A 22,977-nucleotide genomic window follows, 5' to 3' on the forward strand; every position below is an offset into this window, starting at 1 on the left:
GCTGGAGGAGGTGATAATACCATGTCTTCATATTTCCTTCATTGCTCTTCCCTTTGCTTTAGGGAGAAAGGAGAGGTTTGAGCCTCCGTGCTAGGCAGAAGCAGATGTACGATCCCAGGCAGCTGCGTGGTGCCTGCTGCTCTGTGATGCTCTGAGGCCCTGCGGGAAAGGGCATGGATTGGACACGGGTGGAGAGGGAGGATGGAGTGGGGGTGTATGTGTATCAGTGGATAGGCTTGAAACCCTGACTTGTTATTGCTCTCAGTGCTGGGATTTGCAAGGGTGCAAAATGCCTTGCCAACATTTTTTTTTCTGCTTTATTATTAACTCTTCTTCCCCTGAAAAAAATAATTTATAAAAGAAAAATGGGACTTGAACACTAGACAGACAGAAGGATGGGGATGCTAACTTAACTGATGGGTTTTTTTGTGAAAATCAGCAAATTTCAGCTTTTAGCAACAGTGGTTATTTTCACTTGAGTTTCTTTATTTGAGCCTTAAGATTTTGTTGCAGAAGGCATTCAGCCTCACCACAGAGCTATTGCTGCCATAGTTACTGAAAACTGCATTATGCTGTAGCAGCCGCCAGCCTCTGCATCAGCAGTAGAAGTGTTTGGGGAAGAGGGGAGGAGAATTGCACAATAGGATCCTGGAGAGCTGACGACAAAACAGGCTGGAAAAAATGTGGATTTACAGATGGTTCATTTAGCACGCGTCATGCAAACTTTGTGGAGAGAAAAATGAGATGGAAAACAATCCAGCAGCATTGGTATAATATGAAAATTTTCTCAGTAATTTGTGATTATCTTTAAGGTTGGTGTCTTTCTGTTGTTGTAATTTTACTTGCTGTTTTTAAAGGTTTACTTGGAGGAGGGGTAACTTGACACTTCTCGCTGCATTTAGTACACCTAGAAATCTGCATGCTTTTATGAAATTCTATGCAGGGTTGCTTTTTTTATATGCTGTATGCCAGAGTATGCCAGTCCCATGAAACCAAGATTTTATGTATGTCTTGATACCTACAGAAATGAAGCTGTTTGTCTTATGTTTGTCTTGAGGTTATATTATTTCCTGCTAGAACTATACCAAATGTAGATTGCTTATGTGGGAAGGCAGGAATACAAGCAATAGCAGAAATTGGTCTGTGCTTTATTCCTGTATCTCATAGTATTCCTGTATTTCAAGTCTAAATTTAACAGTACATCTGATTTTAGATGTTTTAGATGAAAGAAATGAGTGATCTCATCTACCCGTTACAGAGTATGGCTAAATTCTTACGTTAACTGGATTGATATTTGGGTTTAGTTTAATCATCCGAACATGTATTACACAAACTGATTGCTCTTTAAATTGTCTATTAGATGATTTAGCTACAAAGTATGTGTGAATCTGTTATTTTCTTTCTGGGCCATCATCATCTTATTTTTTAGTTTACTTTGTCATGTTATTTCCACAAACCAGCAAGAGCGTGTTGACATGACATAGCATGTTCAAAGGTAGAAAGGGAGCATTCTTACTTCATGTTCTTGGTTTCAGCAGTTTCTGTGAGAGACAGATCTGTATCCCAAACCAGCCAGTCATTTTGCTCTCACAGTCAGTAGTCTCATGGCCAGAGGAAAAACATCTTCCGGCATATCTGTATTATGTAAGTGGCTCTGCATGAATTTTCATTACCTTTTTGTTCCGCTTGAGAAAACCATCTTTAAGAAGCAACTTCATAAAAAGGTGTTTAATGTTCAATCTCTGTATTCAGACCTGTCTTTACTGCCCTGCCTGGTTTTTGTTTTGTACTATTAAAAATTAGGAGATGAAGCAAAGAGGAGCTGAAATAGCAGCAGAACTGCAATTCGTATATATACCTTCAGCAACAGTAATTTATTACAGAAACTTTAACCTTAGGGAGAGAGGATTGTACCAACTAGCTACATCACCAGAACAAAAGCAGTAATAATACTGTAATGGTTGCTGTGCCGTGTTTGTTTTTCCAAGGTTTAAAGTGAAGTATCGGTATGCATCTGTACTCTGCCTTTTTGGGGTGTAGTCATAGTATAGAGCTGTGATTAATAACATCAGTTTGGCCTGCATCGTGTTCTGCTCTGTGTGCAAACACACACGCCTGTTGGAAAGGATCTTACAGTTTCATGTTAGTTCAGCAAAAAGCCATTAGCACACACATGAGGGAATACGCTAGTGCTGCTGAGAACAGCAAACACCACACTTCCATCTGCTTTGTTTGCATTGCTTATTCTCTGATACTTCATAATATATGGGTGGGGGTGAGGGTGGGATTGTTTCAGCATTGTTGGAAAGTATGGGAAGAGCTTCTGACCCTCTCCCAGCTGTAAACAGATGTTACCTAACCACCTCTGTGAGCATTGTGAGGTCTTTGGATTGAAATGCAACACTGAGTTGTTTCATATACTTAAATGTTCTGGGTTTCAATTTGTAAACAGATTGAACTCTGATAGGTCGATTTTATGGAAAGGATGACTGAGTGCTAAAAGTTATGGTTAGGAAGAATATGAGACATTTTGTAAGAGGAATTTTATTTTATCTAGTTTTAGTAAACAGTTGCAGAACAAGAGTTCTTTGTCTACTGTTTTACTATCATGCTCAGCTTTTCAGCCTTATTGGCAATGATTTACTCAGTTTCCTCAATCTCATACAGAATGGTGCTAATAATGATAAATCATAAAATGATAAATGATAGAAATCAGCTCTTCTGATACTTGACTTTCTGATATTTATTAATGTTAATGGTTCCTCATCACTCCTCTTGGATGAATGTACTTTGCTTCTTTCACACATGCCTCAGACTAGGTGACTTGCCCAAGGTCATGCAATTGTCCAGTAACAAATTTAGTCTCACATTTTTCAACTTTCATATCACGATAGGCATCAGAGCTTTTATATGTCTTTTAGCAAAACAGGTTAAAGACTACCCCATCATCAGAGTATGCAGAGACTTAACATTTACAATTGCTATTAAGGTTTTTTAGTTTTAACGTATCACCAAGAAGAGGCTTTGGCTGCCATCAGGGCTCTGTTAGGTTTAGTGCATAAGCATCCAGAGGTAGTCCTCACCCTGAAGACCTTGCAGCCTAAGTACATGAAAGCACAGAGGTGATATAACTGCTCCAAAATCAGAGAGGCCTTGTCTCAGATCAGTCCTTTAATTTCCAGATTATTTGGCTGCTCCGTTACATTTCCCTTGGAAAATATGGAAGATAACCTGGAAGCCACATTCAGGGAAAGCCTCCCTCAGAGTTATCATTAAAACCATGGGAGTTTTTCCTAAACGAGATCCTTCAGATTTAATACTATGTTCATAAAGTGATTCTTCTTTAGTTAACCAGTCTAGCTTTAACCTCTCAGTATCCCCCTGTTGTTGGTGGCATTACAAATACCTGAACAGCTGGCAATTTGTAATGGCCATACGAGCGTTTCAGTGCAGCAGTGAAGTGTCAATTCAAACCTACTTCAGCTGAATGAGAAATGAGGCACCCCTCTCCTATTTCCTGGGGATCAATTAAAGTTTATCTGAGAGGAAAAAATTACAAATCACAGATTGTTGGCATCTTTGTAGTCAAACCAAGGACAAATAGAACTTGGAGCTGTCTATTCTTATAATTCGTTCCTGTGGGTCCCAAATAGACACAAACCATTTAGCAGATGACAGTAGCAAAGTTTGTACTCTGACTGTTCACACCATGCCAGACAATTGAACAGAAGATGTTCCTTTTCAGTTATTCTCACCAGCATTACATTTACATAAACATCAAAACCAAACTGAATTCTGTTTTCCCCAGGTCAGTGAGAGTCACAGTAATATTGTAAATTACTGAGAATCTTAAGGCTTCTATGTAGTGAGGCTTTCCCACTGCTTTTTAAGAAAGTGAAATATATGTTCCATGTAAAGGTACTCCAGAAGATTTGTAGACTTCGGCTGCTTAATTGTTTCATCTGTTTTGTCTGCTAATCTAGCACACAGAATCAAAGTTGTTGCTGTAGAAATGGTTGCTTTGAACACATGCTTACAGTTCTAAATAGAGATGTCAAATTAATTCCTATGTAGCAAAGGTCAAATGCTCTTTTCATACAGGTGACCTTGTATTGGTAATGATTTTACAAACAACATGATGTTTCCAAAGCATTCCTTTTGAAATTATATTTTCGTTTTCTTTTGACCTTCAGGGATTCCTTAGAGTTTTGATACCTTTTCTCTCTTTAGAAGTATAATAAATACATCATTTACTTCATTAGTAAAATATATTTGAAATTTTTTTTCTAGACTTAAAGATTTAATTTTCTGAGGTTACATATAATAATGTGGTGTTTAGAAACAAAACAGCAGGCAAAGATCATATATCACCTTTATATATAATATAACTTTAATGTTAAGGGTTTCTGATGATAATGTGTGGACAAGTAGAATATATATTCCTTTGAGAGGGTTAATGTATTTTGAATATTATCATGGATCATGCTAAGAATAGATACTATTTTGATTGTTACTCTGTGTGTGTGCGCATGTAAAATTTTGGCACACAGTCAGGAACTAAACATCTTGGAGGGGACTATAAGGCAGTTCTTCACAGGTTAGTCACTTTTCTGATTACAACTCTGCTTCAAATATAGAAGCAGTCACCTAATATAGTTGTTGCATCCAACAGAGAATTGGGTGATCATGCTCCTTCCTTGGTACTGCCAGAGACTGTCAGTGTAATCTCAACAACGTCCATAACCCTTTCTAGGTTGGAGATTTTTGATCTGAAAACAGAGAAGAATGTTTGTTACTTCTGTAAAGCACTTTGAAGTACTTAGATGACAAATATCCTATATAGTGATTATAAAATTTTATAACATATAACCAACCCCCCTCCCCAATTTCATTTTTGGAAGACCTATAGCAAAATGAAAAGTGACAATATTTTAAAAATTCTTTTTGCTGTTATCTTTCTGGTGATGGAATTTTCTGCTTCACCATAAGAGCTTTCATGTTTGCTGACATTTATGATACTTACAGGATCGTAGCCTGCTATGACATGCATATACACAGCCACTTTACCATCACCAGTTTTTGTCATAATGCACCCTTACTGAACAAAACAATATCTTAAATGTTGTCTGTGTTTCTTTAGTAAGATGACTTGTTTTATTACAAATGTTTGGTATTTGTTTCTGGTTTAAATTCACTGTCAACATTTCTAACAGTAGAGAAATAAATGCTGTGCATGAAGAGTACAAGCAGAAACTGAGAGACCAGGAAGCTTTCCACAGAAAACAAATTCAACGGCAGCAGCTCTATGTTGAGGATTTACAGCAGCAGATCCTGAGAGGACAGATCAAAGCAGAGCAGGAACTAGAAAATGACCAAGCACTAATTAACCAGCAGATCCAAGAAAGTGGGTACCTGCCTCTTCCTCTCTCTCGCTTCCACTACTGCATTCTTTCATCCTCTTGCTGGTTTTGTCCTAGTTATGCTTTATACTATGGGTGGAACTTTTATTATAGCTTATTACTAGTTTTCTCTTATAATTGCCTTTCCCTTGAGAACAGTTACTAAGCTTTGATTAACAGGACTAAAGGGCTTCCTTTGCAGTACACCAGCAGCACTGTTTAATTAGCTCTGCAGGTCACTGCTGGGAGAGACAGCACCAGCATGCAACTCCGCTGTGGCACTAAACCTCTTGTCTCCTAAGCTGCTCCCTGTCCTGCCTCTCTGTAGCTTTACTCTGCTCATACCTGTAGTGCAACTCTGCCATGTTGCAGTGTAGACCAAGTCTACTATTGTGTTTTAAGTTTTTCTTGTGCTTCATCCAATGAGTTGTTCTGGGAGATTGAAATAGAGATGAATGTGGTAGTTCCTACCATAAGCTTTCAGGGGAAACTGCTGTAACAACAGGATGCGATAGGAACCAAGCACCACAGCGATGTGTGTCGGTTGAGGTACTCTCTTTATGCATTTCATTGATGATGTCATCTGCAACAATATAGACCATTTTCACATGCTTTTAATGAATTTCACTCATTAGGAAAAATAGAGCCATGGCATAAGACCATGGCTCAAACCTGAATTTTCTGTGGTTGCTATGTGAGTTTTAAACAATGAAAACAAAGAAAATACATCTGAGAAGTAGGTGGGACACTGAAATTCAGAGCTAAAATCCCAGCCCCAGTTAAGGGAAGGAGAGTTTCAACTGGGTTTTATATAGACAATTTCCAACACCCCCCCCCAACCCTTTTATAGTATGAAGATATTCTGTGGTAGAAACTGAAGTGCAACAAATTAAGATTAAAAATAAGATATGGGTCTTATTTACCCTAAAGATGATTAGTTAGTGGTATTGCATTCTTCACTGCTAAATTTGTTTTAAACCAAAACTGGATTAAAAAAAGAGAGACATGCTTTGGTTCAAATAGGAGTTATTTCTAGGAAGTTCTACAGCATAATGCAAGAGTACTAAAGGCTAGATCAGTGATCAGATTTTGAATGGTAAATAGCTATGTCAGAAGGTAGAGCCACAGCATATTTGGAGAGGTATTTTTTAGGGTCAGTGGCTCCTGGTCCCCAGAGGTGCTGCTCTGCATGCAGGCAGACATATTCAGCAAGATTTCTTGGTGGGGTTCAGCTGCCCCTTAACGAGTTTATAGACTGATTTGGGAACATTTCAAACCTTGAGATGTTTTTGACCACTGAAATTGGGTGGTTATAGTGTTCTCTAGTTTGTTGTTTAATGAATGATTTGATCCAGGTTTCTTGATAAGCAAAGTATCCCTATTACAAAGGCACCATTCCCACTTGGCAAAACCTGCTATTGGTTCCTGGAAGAAGAAAACTTCTGTGAATTTTTGGAAGCTTCTCAGACCCAAACTTATGCAGTCTGCTATCTTTTGATTATGTCAGCCACAATGAAGAGATTAAAAGGAAATTGTGGTGATTGGATGTAGCAGAAATGGACTTAAGATATGTAGATAGTACAGAGAACCAGGGGAATTCCCCCAAAATATCTTTATTTCCTGGGTCTGTAGACTTGTTCTTTGCATCCATCTAGTTCTGCTGTTTTCACTGTGTTCACGCAAAGCTTAGCTAGGCAGGTAGTTTTTGCCAGCCAAATACAATTCTTCACTTGGCAACCCACCAAAGTTCTCCACCTTTTCTGCACCCTCTGTGTCTCAGCTCCTGACAGAGGCAAGTTTGTGAGCAGAGATTAATTAGCATCTTAGAGTTTGCAGCTCTGTTGCAGGGAAACTTATCTGCCAAATATTCTGCTTGCTAGAAACATGCTAAAGAGGACAGATCTGGAAATAAAGAGTTGAGAAAAAAGCTTTGTATGAGAAAGTTAAAAATGTTATTAAGAAAAATTAACTAAAATAACTAAAATGCATCCCTTTTATCTGTAGAGTAACCATAGATTTAGAATTCCTACTTCTGTGCATGTGCTGTGTGCAGAGCTGCCAACATAAACAGGAGAGGAGACTCATTGTAGTAGGGATCACTAATGAAGTGTATTTAACAAGATCAGTAGTCACCAAGCAAGTGATGCTGACAATCCCTATGGATTAATGATTTCTTACATTAGGGAAATTTCCACGGCCCAAAATTCCTCTCTTGCAGCTCAGCTGTGCAGAGCTGCAGGTAGCCCTCATTCATCACATCAGACTTAAATACCTCTTAATTCCTAACCCCCTGAATAAACAACAAGAGGTTGCTTATTCAGTAAAGGACTGCAGATTGAAGGTAAGCCCAGCCAAAAAAATGTTGCTGCTAGTAAGACAGAGTGCTTTGAAAAGCTTTCGTCCTTTGAGAAATGCTCTACTTGCCAAGGAACCTTGCCTGTGATTTTACATTGCTTTTTCACTTAAGCATATTTTTTTTTGTTTGCTTTGTGCAGCTGAATATGTGTATTTTTATAGCAGCATAAAAATGAACAAACTCTGCTTTAAGAGAACATGTCCAAGCAATCAGTTGCAATCTGGTAGTGGTGATCTCAATAACCCCTTCTTTTGACTGTTACAGTTCATCATAGCTCAGATTGAAGCCAGTGCACTCTGAAAGACCTCTAAGCACATCCCCTGCATGGAATAAAGTAGTCTTGCATCCAGGGTTAAAAACAAATCAACCTGGTGTTCTGTGTTCTCTACTGTTTCCCCACTGACTGCAAAGATCAGGTTCTGAATATTTAGAGAAGACTAAGTGTGTAAGCAGAGGTAACATATTTTATTACCAAATTAGGTTAATCAGTTTGTGAGCATATTTAGCATTTATGAAATATGGGGAACATTAACAAAAGCAGAGAAGCTAACTGTCTTTGTGGAGTGGAGTGGTGATTTTATGAAAAATATGCATTAACTGGTGGTACGAGCTTGGTTTTTTTGCATTATGTTTGTCCTGATAGCTAAAGGTTGTGTTGGCTTCACCTGCGTCCTTGCCTTGAGTGTATTTGATTTATTTCAATTACATTACATGCTAAAGTGCTTGTGTATAAGATTTGCAGGCTCCCATCAGGCTGTTTTGGCAAGTGCTTATTGGAGCAGCTGTAGTTGCAACAGGCAGTAAATTTGTGGTTTTTGCTCTACCTCAGGCAGGTGCTGCACAGGGTTTGTGTTGCTTGGGAAGTTTCCATCTGATGGGTTTAGAGAGGGTGGCAGAACTGCCCAGCAGGTACCTCTGTGGTGGCTTCCCTGAGCCTTGTCTTCAATCTACTTTGAAGGTTGCATGCCCCTCCACAGGACTGGTAGCTGGCAGCTGCAGCTGCCCCCACAAATGAGGCACATCCCGACTGGAGTGTAGAGAGGTCTAACCTTCAGGCTTACTGAACTTGCCACCGATAAGGGCAAGCACAAAAATTGCCATTTCCTGTTGTAAACAAAGTTCCTTAGCGTGACTGGGCTCCCTCATGTTCAGCATGCCTAGGCAAGTGAGAGAAAATAGTTTGCAGGTGGGTTTTGTTGGTTCAGTAAAGTTAAGGAGGAAAGGATAGGAGCAAAAGGCACAAAGAGAAATTTTTTTTTTACAATAGTTGTGAAACACTCAAATGCTGTGATGAGAAGTCAGTAACATTTTAAGATTGCACAAGTGCTTATTTTTTCACTCGAAATGTAGGAATTTATTAGCCAAAGGCTCATCAGTGTGTGCATGAAATTCCATTTGCTGCATTAATACAGAGGTTCTGTTCAGCTCCGTACAACTTCCTCTTCTAGTTCCCTTGTTAACTCTGCTCTCAGTGCACATATATTCATTCCCTAAGTAACACATACGAAGCTTAACATGTGACTTCAGAATAATTATAGCAGAAGTAGTGGCACATTTCACAGTAAAAAACTAATGAAGTTTTTATGAAGAACTAAAAGTCAGGCCTTTTAATGCTTCCACTGTATTTTAAATTGAGGTGACATTTGAGTGTAATCTTTGAGAAATTGAAATGTGTTCTACTTTTTGCTTACAAACAAGGTCTTATCCACCAGTCTCCTTAGCTATATTAGCCAAGCCCCTGCTTACATCTTGCAGTTGTTACCCAAGTCCTTATCCCAATGGAAAGGCTTCCTGTTATCAATAAAGTGCAGCAATGATGAATTTTTCTCTAAATGGTTTGTCAAGACTCTTTTCTACATGCATAGAAATTCTGTTCTCAAATGAGCACTCAAGGCTGATTAAATTAAGAAACAAGATAGTAACAAACAATGTTTTTCCTATGATTTTTACTTTCTTTCAATCATTGTTTTGTTTACAGACCAGCAGTGGCTTATCAATGAGAATAAACGACTGGCTGCCCTTCAGCAGCAGCAGAGGGAGTTTGCAGTGCAAACAGAGTCTACGCTGTATGCAGAGGCTGAGGTGCAGAGTACCATTGGGCTAGAAATCTGCCCTTCCCTGCTACAGCAGAACAAGAAAAGACTGGTGCAGCTGGAGCTCTTGCGAAGATACTCCTTAAAAAAGGCAGAAAGAAACATAAGACGGAAAAAGGTCAAATTCCAGCTAGAAAGGATAGTCAAGAAGCAGAAGTTATTGGAAGCCAAGCAAAACCTAGAGCATCTGGAAGCTAGCTGCTGGCTCAATGAAGAGTGTGTGAAACAATCCCAAGTCCTAAATGAAAATACTGCTGTACTGTCCTCTTTGGATCAACAGTTGCAAAAGAGAAGGAAGTCACTGGGTTCGAGTTTCTTGCAGCACAGGCAGCATTCATTCTATAACCCACATCTGCCCCATGTACCCAGGTAAGTTAACATCTGCCAATTCCTCTGCACTTACCTTGAATTTAAATTAATTTTGAATTTTCAGTGGCCACGTATAATCCAGAATGCCTTTCAATGTACTGAAATAATCCCCAAACTTGCAATATCAGTGAACTTACTATATTGTATGTCACACCGCAGCTGTTTGTCCTTTTTCCTTGGATCCGTACAGTGCATTCTCTGCTTAGCTCTTTGACATGGTCTTTCACACTGGTTTTTACATTCCTCTCTCAAGCCTTTCTGTACTTTCTACCTCTTTGTGAATGCTTTTCAGAACTGGCTTAACGCTTGTTCTTATCTTGTTCAAACTGTTGGTAAATACTAATTTCTGCATCATTTTATCTTGGTTAGGGTCAAACTCTTCTTTCAGAATATTTGTATCATTGAGGTGACTCTGGATTGGACTTTTAAGTTGGCCAGCCTTTCTCAAAATAAATATCTCTACGCAATGCTAAAAAGTTGGGGTGCTAGGGTGTCTATCACAGCATGGTCCTGAAGGCAGGAAATAGCTAAGTGGATTTTTGTGACTTAGAACCATCCTTTATTTTTAACTAATGTTTGCAGCTACCTGAGCCTACAGAGACTAAATACCAAGCTATACCACATAGCATCGAGCTATTCCTTTGTGCTGCAGAACATATTTCAGGATATCTGGGGGACTGTATGGTTACTGACAGAAAATTTTTTTTTTTTTTTGGTTCTCTGCTAGAATTTGCTTTTGAAAGGCATTAAGATTGTTGCTTCATGTGTCGTTATTCCTAACTACAAGACATTACTGATGTGGAAGTGTTGTTAAGTACATTATTCAAGCAATGATTGGGCTTTATTTCTTCTTTATTTCCACAGCTGTTTGTTGAAGAGGGAGACTGTCTCAAAGTTATCTACCTCACCAAATATTGATCAATGCCGTGAAGGCAGTACAACAGGGAGGTTGTCATCTGTGGAATATCTTTACAGAAGAGGTAAAGATGTTTCTGGGAGTGATGACCTTAATGATGAAGAAGGAATCTCCTTTTCAGTCCAGAGGCAGCTAACTGAAAAACAAAGAACATCTTCATTTGGAAATAAAAAAGCAGAAAAAGACTCTAATGATTCAGCTATCATGGCTTATATCAATAAAAATGATCAAAAAATTGAAAGGTTGGATGACAACCCAGGGCAAGCTGGATCTCAAAACCACACCTCTAAAGGCTCCTCTCCTGATCTTTTTAAGGACAAAGATGAGCCTGAAACCTTTATTACAGGGACAAGAATGACAAAAGCAAAGGTGCTAGGAGATTTAAGTCAGCCTGCAAGTAGCAATCTAGAACAAAATAGAGCTCAGGTATCCAATAAGAAGACTCGAATGGATATCAATGGAAAAGGCCACAGGTCTTCTCCAGAAAACTTTCCTAAGGAAATGAAGAAAACAGTGTATGGAAACCCACCATCAGTGCATCTAAACCAAGCGGCCAAGAACTCAGCCTTGCCAAGTCATGAGAAATCATCAGTGGAACAGCAAGAATTTCTGATGGTGGCAACATCAGTAGGAAATCTCACTAAGATGAACACACAGGCACCACTCTCTTACGTTGAAAAAAAGTGGCACAGTGCTGAGATGCTAAGTGCTGGAGTGTCCAAAACAGCCACAGATGTGCTGGGGAACTGGCAAGAGGATGATGAAAATGAGATTTCTGATACTGACAGTTCCTATTCTGTAGATTCTCTCTGCTGTGCTTATGCAAAAGCTTTCACAGAGAAACTGAAACAAGAAGATTTTGAGAGAAATAAATGTCCTGCCAATCCAGAAGATTCTGAGAGTGATGACAGTCAAATGTCACAAGACTCTCTGGTAGAAAAGGAAAATAAAGCCAAAAAGCAAAATAAAAGCCGATTTCACAAGTCAAAGGCCCACCATGAGCCAGCTAAGCTTTACAAAAGCAGAACTGATCACCATATTTCATCTTTGGTGACATCATACGCATCTCGTAGGAGACTGGGAAAGCCTGAAAGAAGTTTTTCTCTGGACAGCTTAGCTGATGGAGATGAGATGCCAGCAGAAGATCCGGTAGAAGAATCCAAATCTGATTCATCTGATGAAGTGCCAGCAGAGATTTTTTGGAAGTTACAAACTCCTAGATCACCAACTATACAGACTGAGGAAGACCATGAGTCCAAGACCTGCGACAGAGATACAGAAGGGACAAATTATGATCTGAAGCTGAGCAGTTCCTTTTATTTGGACACTAAACCACAGCCTGCTTCCAGCAATGCTTGCAAGCGGTTGCTGAAGGAGACAAAAGTCTCCTTTGTAGAACAGGAAAGGTCTCTTGATGGAAGACTCTATTACACAAGTGGAAATCCTTTGCTTACTACTGATGCTTGGTCCTCCTGTGACTCAAAGGTTGACATCAGCAGCCCCAGAATAACAGCACCTTCTTCCCATGAAAATTTGGAATTTCAAGAAGCTCAACTGTGCTCTTTGAGCAAACCAGAGCTTTGGCTGAAGAAAGATGATCTAAAGCAGTCAGCTGCTGAAGTTTCTTTTGTTTCTGGCTCTAAGCAGATACACAGTATTACTCATTTATCACATCGTATAAATGAAATAAACACAGTTTTCTCCTCTGACACATCAGAAGTACCTTTACCTGAAACAACAACAACTGCAAGCAGAGTTTCTGAGAGTGGATCATTAAATAAGATTCTTAAGGGATGGACAAACTCTAATGAAAATTCCTCCTTGGAATCTCAAGATGTAACGTCCTCATTTGTTAGCTCAGTAGGACCAAGCTCCTCTTTTGTTCCTGTTTCAGCAAAGCATGATTATTATGAACATTCAAGGTCAAATCATCCTGAACAAGAACGACTGAATGAATTATCTACTTATAGGTCTACCACTGAATGCACACAAACATTCAGCTGTTTGGAAAGCACATCCACCACAGACTGCTTGTCACTGGTATCTAGGAAAGAGGAGGATTCTCTCCCCACAACTCATCCAGAGCTGCCAAAAGGTCACAATCTGAAAAAAACACCTTTTATTTCTGTGTTGCCTACGCACATTTTGGAGCAGAGAAATGGCTGTGTAGATACAGCTTTAGAAGATGATTTCTTCAGAACTTTTGAAAAAGATGACCTTGATGATGACTACAGTGACTTGATGACAAAATCAAGAATGACAGATTCAGGCAGCGGAAGCGCATCTGCTGCTGAATCTGCTACAGGACTTGCTCATAATATGACCTCAAGACAGACATCCGCAGTAAAACAAGTCCAATTTGGAAACCACAGGCAGCTTTTTCCAAGAAGGGAAATACCAACGTGTTGTGATAAAGGTTTCTTTCTCAGTGACTTAACAAATAAGAACTGCTCTCTAGTAAGCAGTTACGAGCTTCAGACATTGGCTGGACAAAGAGCAGAGTCAGCTGTTACAGTAGGTCTCCTCAGATCTGGGGAGAGTAATTTGGAAACAATGCAAGAAACAGATTATGAACAAATATCTGCAGAAGAAGTAACAACAGAGGCAGATTTTTCCTCACAGAAGACAACATATCGATGTAACCCTTTAGTTGTTGCTCACAGTGCAAGTTACGACCAATCTGCGACACCAATAGAGATGTCTCAAAAAGAGATTATCTGTATGGAAACTAGCACAGATAGCTTGGCAGAGATTGCGCCAGAGGTGCCTTCATTCAAAGACAGTGAAGAATACAAACCAAAGGATGAAGACTTGTCTTCACTGAATCATTATGAATTCAAAAGCAAACCTGTTTCAAAAAATTATTCCCATGAATGCGCTCTAGCAGACAGTCGGGCAAATTGCTTATCCCAACAAATTTCAGAAAATTCTACATTATGCATTGATAATATAAGAGAAGAAAGCAGTGAAAGCAAAGAGCACAATGTCTTGAATTCTCAGGCTGTAGTTCAGAAACCATTTTCATCCAAATATGAAAGCTTAGTGGTAAACGAAGTAAGTTATCTCATAGTGAATGTAAATGGGAAAGACACTGAGTCCTTCCCTGCTGCTATTTGTGAGAGTACAAATGATTTTCTCCCAGAATCTAATTCAAGCATATTTTACAAAGCTTCAACAAAAGCTAATCTTTTTCAAAGTGCATCTGAGACTGAAAATTATGATAAACTATTGGAGCATGTCACAATAGTGAAAGGAGATTGCGATGCTACATCTAATCTTACTGTGGAAGTCAGTGCCACAGGAAGCTGTTCTGATGTACGTTCTGGCTGCCTTTGCACAACATGCTCTTCAAAAGCAATAGGGCAGAAAAACAGTACGCATAAGACAACTGACATTTCTGTGGAATTTGATGCAACCATTCTCTTGGAAACAGAAACACAGAAAAAATCTTTACTTGAATCAAGAGAAGAGAAAGAAGCCTTTTTGGAAAGTGATTGCCTGGAGGATATCTTGCTTGTTGAAGATGATGTAGACTCAGAGTTGGGAAGAGTATTTGAATACAGCACAAATACATCAGCTACTGTTTCTCAAGAGGAGAGTCTGTATATAAATAAAAAATCCAAGTTTTTAAGAAACCCAGAATCCAATCCAGAAGAACCTATGGTTCCTTGTCAGAATACAAAAGGAAACACTGATGAAGAAATAACAAAATTAATCAATAGTGCAATCAACTTAGAAAAAAGTGCATTGGAAATTAAATCCAGACAGACTGAAAGTTTACCTGACTACCCAGTAGCCAAGGTCCAAAGCGTAACTGAAGACAGGAGTGGAGAGGATTTTAAAGGCATTAGTCTCTCTCAGAATCCAAAGAAACCTATTGATATTGTAGCTTGTGAAGTTCAGTGTGAGTTTTATACGAATCTGTGCCTGACACATGAAAAGGTGGAGAAAGATGAACTGCAGGTAGCCAGCCCTGGGGTAGAACATACTCAGGACTCAAAAGCACTCATGCATTCTGGCAGCCGACCTGAAACAAGCAGCTTTTGCCAAAAAGAAAAAAGTGAGAAAATAGAAATAGGTGTTTATTCACCAGAGTTTTCTGTTGCTCCCAAAAACACTCCTTCAGCTGTGTGTTCCCACACAACAGATACTACTCAGAATACTTCAGGCTTCCTTGATACTTGTGAGGGGCTTTTACAGATGAACGGAACAATAGAAAATGTGCTTAATACAGAGGACATAGCTGCAACAGTACTAATCACAAGTAGGCAAGGAAATATTTTAGCAAAACCTGAAAATGAAGGACAAGTAAATTCTAGCAATTTAATTGAACATTGTGTACAAAACTATTTGCCCCAGGAAGACAAGGTTAATGAACGTGAAGTGACTGGGACTGAAGAACAAATTATCATGACAAACACTGAGGGACTGATTATTACGAGGCAAGAAGTCATACGCACAGATGAAAATGTTTTATTTACTGAAGAGTCTCCAGCTCTACATCAGATGTATTGTGACAGAGATGACAAAGAGGAAATTTTAAATCAGTTTAAGATCCCTGAAAGATACCTGACAGCTTCAGGACTAGAACAGAATATACTGTTTGATGATTCAAGATATCACGATCCTACTGAAATGAGTGAAGATGGTGGCTCAGTGGACTCTGTTACAGATACAAGTAAGGCAGTCATGAAAGATATTGATGCATGTGAATATTCAGTTGATGATAGTACAGGTATTGACCAATACAGAATTGAACAAGAATTTAAAAGCCTCCATATTAAAGAGGACAGCCATACGTATATGAGTTGCTCTATGCGATATCCTGAGCATGGCACTTCAGAAAACTTGAATGTAAGTGTTGTTAGAAAAAGACCTGATATTTGTGAATTGGATCCAGCAGGCTCCAGAGTTGAGGAGGAGAAAGTGCATGTGATTAATCTAGTACAAATGGCTAAAACAGCCAAAGAAAAGGAGATGTTTGTAGAAAACACAGAGGAGGTAGAACTGATCATTTTACAAAGCCTGAATGATCTATTCCCTGAAAACAAAGACAGCTGCCAAGTGACACATGATGACAGCAGATTAAATGAATTCTTAAGAGAAAGCCAGTGGGTGTCTACCAGCTTTTCTAGAAATAATGAAGATAGCAGCAAGCAACAAACTCCACCAGCAACACTGAAGTCTACTGAAAAAAACCAAAAAGTTTCACTTAAAGACTCCCCATGCCAGTCTGTAAATCACCTTTTATATCTTGGAGTAAGTGATGATTCCAATCTTGTTCAAGATGTTCCCACTGCATTGAAAGGACATACAAAACCATCTAACAATAGTGTTGGAACTGGAGCTGTTCTGCCTTACTATGAAACATTAATGGAGAGTGAGGTCTGTGTCGGTACGCCTGTTACAGTCAGCAAAATGAGAGAAGAAAAATATATTTCTGATAAAATGCAAAGTAAGAATGTAGCTTTTCTGCAAACCAGGACCACACAGGACAGACAGGAGGAAGAATCCTTTGTGTTTAACAATGCACCTGATTATGCCATATCTGGGCAACCTGTCAATGAGAAGAGCTCTTCCACTCCCTACAGTGCAGGCGGTCCTGAGTCTGAAACTGTTGTACTTCAGCAAGGGGCCAAAGGAAACTCATTTTCCTCGGAAAAATTAGATTCTTCTGAAGATATAATTCAGGATGTTAACAACGCTCATGAAGAACACAGTGTGGATTTAATGGTTAATAAACTATCAGAAGACTGCCTTAATTCCATAGAAGATACAGCTCAAGAGGAAAAGGGTGCCATTGTGCCTGATTCATTGCTCTTGGATAACTCAGACCTGCTTTCTTCTTCAGAGAGAGAAGTGATGGAAGATATAGGGGGCGGAAAAAAGCATTCTTTACTAGAAATCTCTTCGCAAAAAATGTTTCATGATATTAATACAACTCAGAAAGTACTTCACTCAGGGAGTTTATCACAGCATGATGAGAAGGAGAAATTTCTAAGCAGAAGCTATACTACAACAAACAGTAAAAATGAAAATGCAAAGTTTCCTGGTGTAGCTGGATATCAGCATGAGCCCAGAGAAAATCAGGGACATGGGACTTCTGAAGAGTGCTGCATAGACCAACTGGGCAGCACTGTTTCTGAGAACACTTCAACCGTTTCAGAAGGCCTGAACAAGTCTCCATGGGAAAATCCACATTATAGTACAGAGTTTCTAAATTATAATAGGAACTCAGGCACTTCTGAAAGTTCTCCTGGTCTCCTGAATCGTCCAGCATCACCTGCAGATGTTTTGATTGCCAGCAATGGAGACAAAGGTAAAAATGATGCTGTTCTCTCTGAAGAAACAAAATACTTTGAAAGTGAGTCAACTGATTTAACTGTATCTGTAACTTTTCCTGATGCTTCTCAAAAAGGAGATGAAAGGAAAAATAATTCTGCAGTTGCAGAGGCCACATATGCTCAGAATAATAAACTCCCTGAAAAAGTTGCAGAAACAGATCAAAAGGAGAAAATAATTCAAGGTTCTTTCCAGAATTGCAATGACACAAAAGAAAATAAAATTCCTGAGTACTCAGAACACTACAGTAACACTTCTAGTGTGACTGTACCAGAATCAGGCTCGCTTACTTTTCAGAGCCGAGGACAGACTGGCAGTAAAGAATCAAAGTCTCTTCCGTCCTACTTTGTAGAAGATCCTCCAACTGATACACCATTTCAAAGCTCCAAGAACTTCAGTGCTTTCGACACTTCTTGTTTACTTGATGACTCAAAATCTCTAATATTTAGTCAGCTTGAGGACTCGCTTCAAGACACTTTTTTGACTAAGCAGGTGTCCTCCAGTTCTGCAGATGTGTGCTCTGTAAAAGAAGGAAATTTTCTCCAAGCATTTGCAAGTGTCAATCACCCATCCTTAACACCATTTTCAGAATCTTCTTTAACTGCAGATATAGGCCATGGTGAAACTGGCACATACAATATTTCACATACAAGTATATTGAAACATTCTCCATTTGCTGTTTTGCAAATACAAGACACTCAGTCTGATAAGGCCGTGGTATTCGATGAGCCGGTATGTGCTTCAGGAAGTATTTTACTTTCTCTTGCAAAAGAAAACAGGCATTGTCCAGTATCAGACACAGACTCTACTTCATATAAAAATTCTGCTGCAGATAGGGAACCTGTATATGGAAGTAAGTGTAAAATATTTGACGATGATATAAAAGTTGATCAGCACCACTGGGGTAAAGTTCCACCACAAGAAGTTTGCACAGAACACATAGAGAAAGTACTAAATGATAATTCTCTTTTATTACCATCGTTACCTTTTTGGGATACTGGAAGGGCAATTCTTGTTAAAGAGGGACAAAGGAGAAAACAACTTAACAGAAATGAGGAAGAACTGCATTCAAATACTGGGGCTGAACATTTTGCAGTGAAGACAGAGCAGAGAAAAACATTAAGTAGAGAACCTGTTGAAAAGCAAACTAATGTATCCTCAAATTCTGCAAATGAATTAGCAGGCTCAGAAGTTACACTGTTGGAAAATCTGTATCCAGGAGATGTTGATGTGGATCCTGAACACACCTGCAATTCATTTAGTCCAACATATCCCACATACAGCAGAAGCACTGATCCCAGACGACTATATCACACTGTCCTGGGTTTTGAAAAAAACCCTGCAGATCTGCAAGATAATTGTCAGTATGTGCCTACAGATGAACAGATAGAACAGCTGCCAGACAGAACAAATACAGATGGTAGAACAGAGATTTTACTTTGCAAAAATAATACGGGTTCAAGCGTTGATAGCCCTGCTGCTGATGCTGATGCAGACAATTGTTCAACAACAGGAGACACTATAATGAGGAATAAGACTCTGAGATCAGAAAGACTGAAGTTTTCTGTAATGAATAATGAAAGTACCTCTGTAAAGTTTTTACCAGAAAAACATGATTTGCCTCCTCAAGAATCCAAATTGGTGCAATTCAGGAGCAAAAGATCATATTCTACTACACAGAATACAAAGAGCTGTAAACAAAGTGAACAGAGACCTTATTTACAAAGTCACAGACTATCAGCCCCAGCTATTGCTGTCTTCTCTGATACAGAATATACTTTGGAATCTTCATCTAAGGCAGATCCTTTGTTATATTCTGCATCTAAATCACTACAAGATTTAAATATGAGTGTAGAGCCTCCATCACCAACTGAAGATGATCTTTATGGAATTGAAAGATTTTCAAAGCAGGAATCAAAGAACTTTCTACAGGTTAAATCTAAACCCAGATTTCAGCAAAGAATGGCACAAACTAAGAAGCTTGCAAACTGTGATCCCCAAAATTTACAAAATTTTGCAGCAAGAACCGAAAGCATCCAGTCTTTAAAAGACTGTACTAGTCAATCTCCATCATCCTTACTGCACACAGCTCACAGTTCTGTGGGTGCAGAAGCAAATGTCCATTCAAACACTAGTTCTGTAGCTCAGTGTAGTGAAGGGAAAGTTGAAGCTGGATACCGGCCAGAAACAGATTTATTTTTGCCAGACAATAAAGATACAATGCATTTTAGTTCAAGTGATATCAACCCATATATTCATCCATGGCAAAAAGACGGATTGTGCAAGGTTGGCTGGAAACAGTATGTTTTTGGAAGTGCAAGTGATGTCTCTTGCAATCAAATTCCTTTAAACCTGGAAAATTGCAAAGTTATGAGATGTTCCAGTGTAGACAATGGATTGAATTCTCAAAATTCTCCTTTTCATTCTCATCTCAGTTCGTATGCTACAGCAAAAGTTTTATCGAGCACTTTAAGCAGCATTGAAGGTCTTCAAGGATGGGACAATGTCAGACAAGACTTTCAATCTGCATACTCAAATGACAGTACCAAGCAGTACAGCAACGTATCCAGTGAAACATTGAAAACTAATCCAGAAAATAACACTGCTGAATTTGAGAATCCTTCTGCACAACCTAGTAACTCTGCAGTGCAGGTTGATGAAATTGTACTATTATATCCTTCCGAGTCTGAAAAGTCTTCCAAAAAACTACCAGGGATTACACGCGAGCAGGGAACACAAACAGCAACTACAGGAAGGTATAAAAGGCAGAGAAGACATCAGAGAAGCTATACGGATGTTTCTGCAAGAAAGCAGGAAACAAACAGAGATTTATTTCGACAATCTTCTTCTTGGACAAGCATGCAGAACCTGTCCATGCATCTGTCGCAGCTTCTTCAGAACACTTCTGAGCTGTTGGGAAACCTCTCCCAACAGACTATTCTAGATAATGAGCAGAATGCCAAAATGAACCAAAGAGGAACTGAAGAGGCTGTAAAGGCTACTAGATCAGATAGCTACACTCAGACTACAGCAGATGTAGGCACTCAAACTGAGATTTTGGAAGAACCTCAAAGCAAACATGAAGAAAAACAAGTGGAGGCAAAAATGGAAAATGAATTGAGGGCAGCTCAGGCAGTAAATGTTGATTGGAAAGGAATAGATGCAGATGCAGCCGGCAAGATTCCCAAAAGGAAAGAGGAAACACCCTTCCTTGAAGAAAGAACACAAGAACAAACAGGGATGAGAAATCTGGGCAATCCTGACTTCCATGACAGTCTTGACAGCATTTTGGAAGACTCCTTTATGCATCTGCCTCTCTTACCCAGAACATCCACTCCTATCTTAGATTTTCAGAAAACATCATTAAATGCACAGCAGAATGTTGCTTTTGCTAGCACCAGGGTCTCACCTGTCACATCATCTTCGCTGAGTTCAGGGCAAGATGGTTCTTCATGCACTGTAGTTAGCAGCCCTACTAATAGCACCTCTCAATCTCCAGCATCTTATGCTCAGGATAAAAAAAGTATCAGTGAACTCGAGGTTCCAGCAGAAAGAAAATTTTGTTACAAGAACACCCTGCTAGTCGATAGGGCTTCTTCCCCTATTCTTACTCTTAGTGCTAGTCCCAGAAGCCAGACTGCTTTCAGCAAGTCTGTCTGCCCTATTAAGGAACCTCTTGGATATTCTGGTGATGTTTCAAGTCCCCTTCACAACCAGAGAAAGCAGAGGGCAGGTCCACAGCCCAGCATGCAACCTCATGTGGACAATTTTTCACAGACAGAAACAGACAGTGAATCTAGCGCTTCTAGAGAACGTAAGGCCATAAGAAAGAAATCTGGCAGTTTCTCCGATAAGAAAGCAGCCAAAGAGCTTTTAGGACAGGATAGTTCAAAAGACTTGGAACAACAGCATAGACTCATGGTTGACACCCACACTACCTTTTGTGCAAAACGACTGTATCACTCTAGTAGTATGTTGGAGGTGTCGGGCCACAGGGAAGTTTTAACAGGTGATCTCAGAGACTGCAGTCCACTGGCACATTCACTTCGTTGTATGTATGTCACGAGGGGAGGAGGAGGAGGTTCTTCAGCTGGAATTGGACGTGAAAAATATGTTGGTAATTCTGATACTGCTTTGATTCATAACTACTCACCTCCAAATGCTGACTTACTTTTTAATCAAAAAATTAGTGCCACTTGTTCAAGGAAGACAAATGCTGGTGTGTCCTCAGAACCTCTGGTAGAAGCATCTTCTCTACAATTTCACGATTTCTTCTGGAAAAATGAAAACAGCTGCCCCCCCGCGCTCTCTGAGGTGAGCGATGTGCAAACTTCCTTCCAAGATGACAATACACATTCTGTCACTGAAAGTGAATGTGACACTGAAATTCCTCTCGATAAAAATACTACTTTTGCAAAGCCTTACAGGCCTCGGAGCTACAGTCTCCGTGACTTACCCATACACAATAAATTTAGCAACTGGTGTGGTGTTAAGGGCAGCCCTCCTCCTTCGTTACTCAGCTTGAGTGGCAGTGTGACTGATTTACGAAGTCAGGCAGAAAAGAAACCTAGAAGCACACAATCAACAGAGATGGAAGGGAAATCCCAGCTTTGTGACAGCAGGAGCAGAGAGATCGAGAGACTTCAGAGAGAGCGCGCTCAGATCATGTCTGGCATTCACCTGGATCTGCATCAGCATCCCCTCACTGTGGAACTGACTGAAGCAAAGCTCAACTACGGCATTGGGGAGACGGACGCCCTGCTGAGGGTCCTTCAGAGCGGAACTGCAGATGACCTGGCGGCGATTCCAGTGAAGCAGCAACTTTATGAAAGGTAAATTACTTAAAGTAGCGTTGTGTTAAGTATTTTGAACACACTTCATGTACACTTCATGCAGCATAAATAACATTTAGTAATGAGCACTTAATCACTTAGTCACACAGAGTGAACTATATGTGAAGAGATATAGTATTAAGCTTATTTTATATACAGTTAAGAAATGCATTTAAGACAAAATCTTGGGGTTACTTCAAGAAAATAGGGAAAAGCGTAAGATTCGGTGTAATTCAAATCCAGTGTCACCCCACTCCTAAAACTTCTAGCAGCTATGAGTGTGATCATGTGTACCTGGTGATCGTGGGAATATATTTCATTGATTTATTGCAATGTAAAAATAATTGATACATCCTATTTATGGGAATATCTCATTCATGCTTCTGTGAATAAATGCTGCTGTATGAATACACAAACCCAAATTTTAAAACCCCATAAATATACGAAATAAATTACGAAAAAATCAAGATCCTAAATTCTTGCGATTGGATTATAGAACTCAATTCAGGAAGCTGTTGTAACTAAAAAACTTTAGTAGCTACATTAGTCTCTGTCCTCAATTTGCCTCTCGGCCATTACAAGCAGTAACCAAGTCCCTCTTATGCATTTCCTACTGTTATAAAAGCAGCGAAGTTTTAGAATTTCTGCATCATGTCAGCATGTGGCCAAA

The 22,977-nt window shown here is 39.4% G+C and overlaps 1 protein-coding gene across 1 annotated transcript in view; it reads left to right on the plus strand.

Moving 5' to 3' along the window:
* The window catches only part of STARD9 (StAR related lipid transfer domain containing 9), a 121,478-nt gene that overhangs the window by 90,909 nt on the left and 7,592 nt on the right, over positions 1–22,977 (plus strand). Inside the window, exons 22-24 of the mRNA XM_052782216.1 lie at positions 5,214–5,404; positions 9,734–10,217; positions 11,082–22,307. Coding sequence (XP_052638176.1) covers positions 5,214–5,404; positions 9,734–10,217; positions 11,082–22,307 — 11,901 coding nt within the window. The remainder of the gene's footprint in view (positions 1–5,213; positions 5,405–9,733; positions 10,218–11,081; positions 22,308–22,977) is intronic.

This window comes from Harpia harpyja, chromosome 3, assembly GCF_026419915.1.
Source record: "Harpia harpyja isolate bHarHar1 chromosome 3, bHarHar1 primary haplotype, whole genome shotgun sequence".
In the NCBI taxonomy this organism is placed as follows: Eukaryota; Metazoa; Chordata; class Aves; order Accipitriformes; family Accipitridae; genus Harpia; species Harpia harpyja.